The 2672-nt window shown below is 27.6% G+C and overlaps 1 protein-coding gene across 2 annotated transcripts in view; it reads left to right on the top strand.

The window, feature by feature from the left end:
- LOC106469552 (probable C-mannosyltransferase DPY19L3) overlaps positions 1-2666 on the top strand; it is a 37908-nt gene extending 35242 nt beyond the window's left edge. For both annotated transcript variants that reach the window (XM_022398093.1, XM_013930048.2), the window contains exon 3: positions 943-2666. In XM_022398093.1, coding sequence (XP_022253801.1) covers positions 943-1260 — 318 coding nt within the window. In that variant the 3' untranslated portion in view covers positions 1261-2666. The remainder of the gene's footprint in view (positions 1-942) is intronic.
- The last annotated feature ends 6 nt before the right edge of the window (positions 2667-2672 follow it).

Raw genomic sequence — 2672 nt, 5'->3', positions numbered from 1 at the left:
CGCCAAAGTACAGGATAGTTCTAGAATGTAGAGGGCGTGAGAATAGTCACGTGATTTCGATGACGCAACAATATTGTATGCTGAGAAGCTATTCATAATATGTAATATTTAGAAAATAATTATCTTCTAAGACAAGGCATTAGATAAGCTTAGTTAGGATTATTCAGTACTAAGCATATGAAATCAACTATAGCAGAAAAAAACATTTGTGTACACTAAAGATGCAGACCTTCCACAATTTCATATATCTTTAGTTTTATATGAAGTAAGTGTGATGCCTATATGTTAGGATTTACATAGTTGTTGAGGACGGATAAGTCATTACATCAAAATTCATCAGAAAATCCTACTTAATTTATAGAATAATTTCATTTTAATCTTAGTATGTATTTCATAATATATCTTTAGTAGGTTCTATCTTAATTACAGGCTTACCATTAGAGCTGGGCAATTAACTCAATTAAGTGATCTAATCCATTACATTGTTTAATATCACACAAAGTAATCACTTAATTGAACTTACAATTAAATTGATTGATGTTGCTAAAATAATAAACTAATCAAAATTACTAGTTTATTATTATTCCTACTATTCATATAATCAAAATATTGTCAGTATGATTTCTTCTTATTATTTTTTGATTAATTCAAAGATGTTCAATTTAATCGATTGGCATCTCAACTCACAAAAATAATCAATTTACTGAAATTAATTATTACAATTTCTGATTACTTCAACAACCTAAGTCTCATATGAGAATAATTGATTAGTTGAAAGATATTGGTTAATGATCCTAACTATTAAGTGATTATAAAATTACACTAATTGCATAGTTCAACTTACCACCATATGTTCTTATCTAAAGAAATTATATGAAATATTTGTTGTTTTAAGATAAATTGGTTGATGTAGTTACTTTAATTTGTTTCCCACTACTACAGGTCTATCAGATATATAGTAGAAGAGATCCTGAATATGTTCATCATCTTCTTGAAGATATTGGTGCTTCATACATCATTCTAGAAGACAGCATTTGTCTTGCCCCTCCTAGAGATGGTTGCACTCTTCCAGAGATAATGGACATCCACAATAAGAATTCTTATGATTACTTTTTGGGTAAAAGTAGTATAGAAACTTCACAATCACTTTTCTGTGATGCAGTTCGCTATTTAAAACCACCTTATTCCAAATATTTTGCATTAGTTTTTCAAAATAAAACCTTCAGAGTTTACACTGTTCTTCACACAAAAAAACAGTGAAGTAATCAGCACTAAACAAACAGGTTTTTCAAAGCTTTATGTTAAGGATTATTGAGAATCTCAACTTTCTTGTAATTAATTTTGAATTTGTCTAATACAAAAAACGACTTCAATTTAAAAAGAAACTTAAAAAAATCACTATATGTTGAACTTTCTGTTAATGAGAAAAAAATACATATTAAACAATATGACTTACAACATATTTCAGTTGATATAACTAAATTATTTATACATATATACTTAATGTTTTTGCATAGAAGTTGATCCTTTAACTACATGATCTTAGCATGTAAAATTTCATTAACTTTTCTAGAAAATCAGATTGGTATGAAATTAGTTATTGAACTATAATTGTCAAATTGTAGCTAACAAGTATATGGAAAATTGTGAAATTAATAACAAAAATTCAGAACTGTTTGTAAGTTGTAAGTTCTTATATAATGTATAATAATTTTTAATCTTAAACTTTGTGAGATTTTATTAATTTATAATAAATGTTTGTGAATACAAATCATGGGAGATTAGGAATGTTATTGTTTAACAAAATATCAGACTAAAGCTCTGTGTTTTTCATTTATCTAAGAACATACATGTTAAACCAGTTTGATACCTATGTGTATAAATCTCAATCGTAAATTTCAGTTTGTGATAATGTAATTTGTGAACAATTATTTTATGGTTGTTCATTACTCAAGTTATATTTGCTCATCCATCTTTATGTATGTAAATGCAGGAAGAAAACTTGTATTAGATATAATCACTATTTGTTTGAAAGGAGATGTTCCAAGTGAAATCAAATACCATATTCTATTTGAATGGCTTAAATGGCAGCAGGGCCGGTCCTTAGAGTGGGGTGCAGTGAGTGTGAGGCACCTGGGCCCCAAATACAAATCATATTTTTAGTGAGGTATTTTTAATAAACCAAAAAATAAGATTTGTCCCTGAATATATCGAGTATTTTTTTTACTAGACCGTGTGGAAAATGATTTTCATATTAAGATTAAAAATACTTTTCTTTATCTCAAAATTAATTTGCATAATCTCTAAAACCTCCTAAATACATTCCAAATGTTTGTTTTCAGTAAAAATCTGTATTTTATCTCTTATTTTCTCTATCCTAACTCTATACAATGCTGGTCAATTTGACCAATCTTGTAACCACCAAGAAAAAATCTAAATTACTGCTGCAATTTGAAAAAAACCTCATAGAAGAATGAGCCAGTGATAGTGCAAGAAAATTTAATTTCACTTGAACTAGAATTTGGTAAGTACATTTTCTTTTTCATTGTTATTATTGCATCTAGTTCCATTTTTTTTATGTTTGAAAACTGGGTAGGTCATTACTAAAATTGAGTTTCAGATATTTCTTTGTCTCTAATCTCCCTATCTCTCATATATCCTTATATATTGTT

This window comes from Limulus polyphemus, unplaced genomic scaffold (assembly GCF_000517525.1).
Source record: "Limulus polyphemus unplaced genomic scaffold, Limulus_polyphemus-2.1.2 Scaffold3541, whole genome shotgun sequence".
NCBI lineage: Eukaryota > Metazoa > Arthropoda > Merostomata > Xiphosura > Limulidae > Limulus > Limulus polyphemus.
Note: the sequence above shows the minus strand (reverse complement) of the source record. Positions and strands in the feature narration are given on the sequence as shown.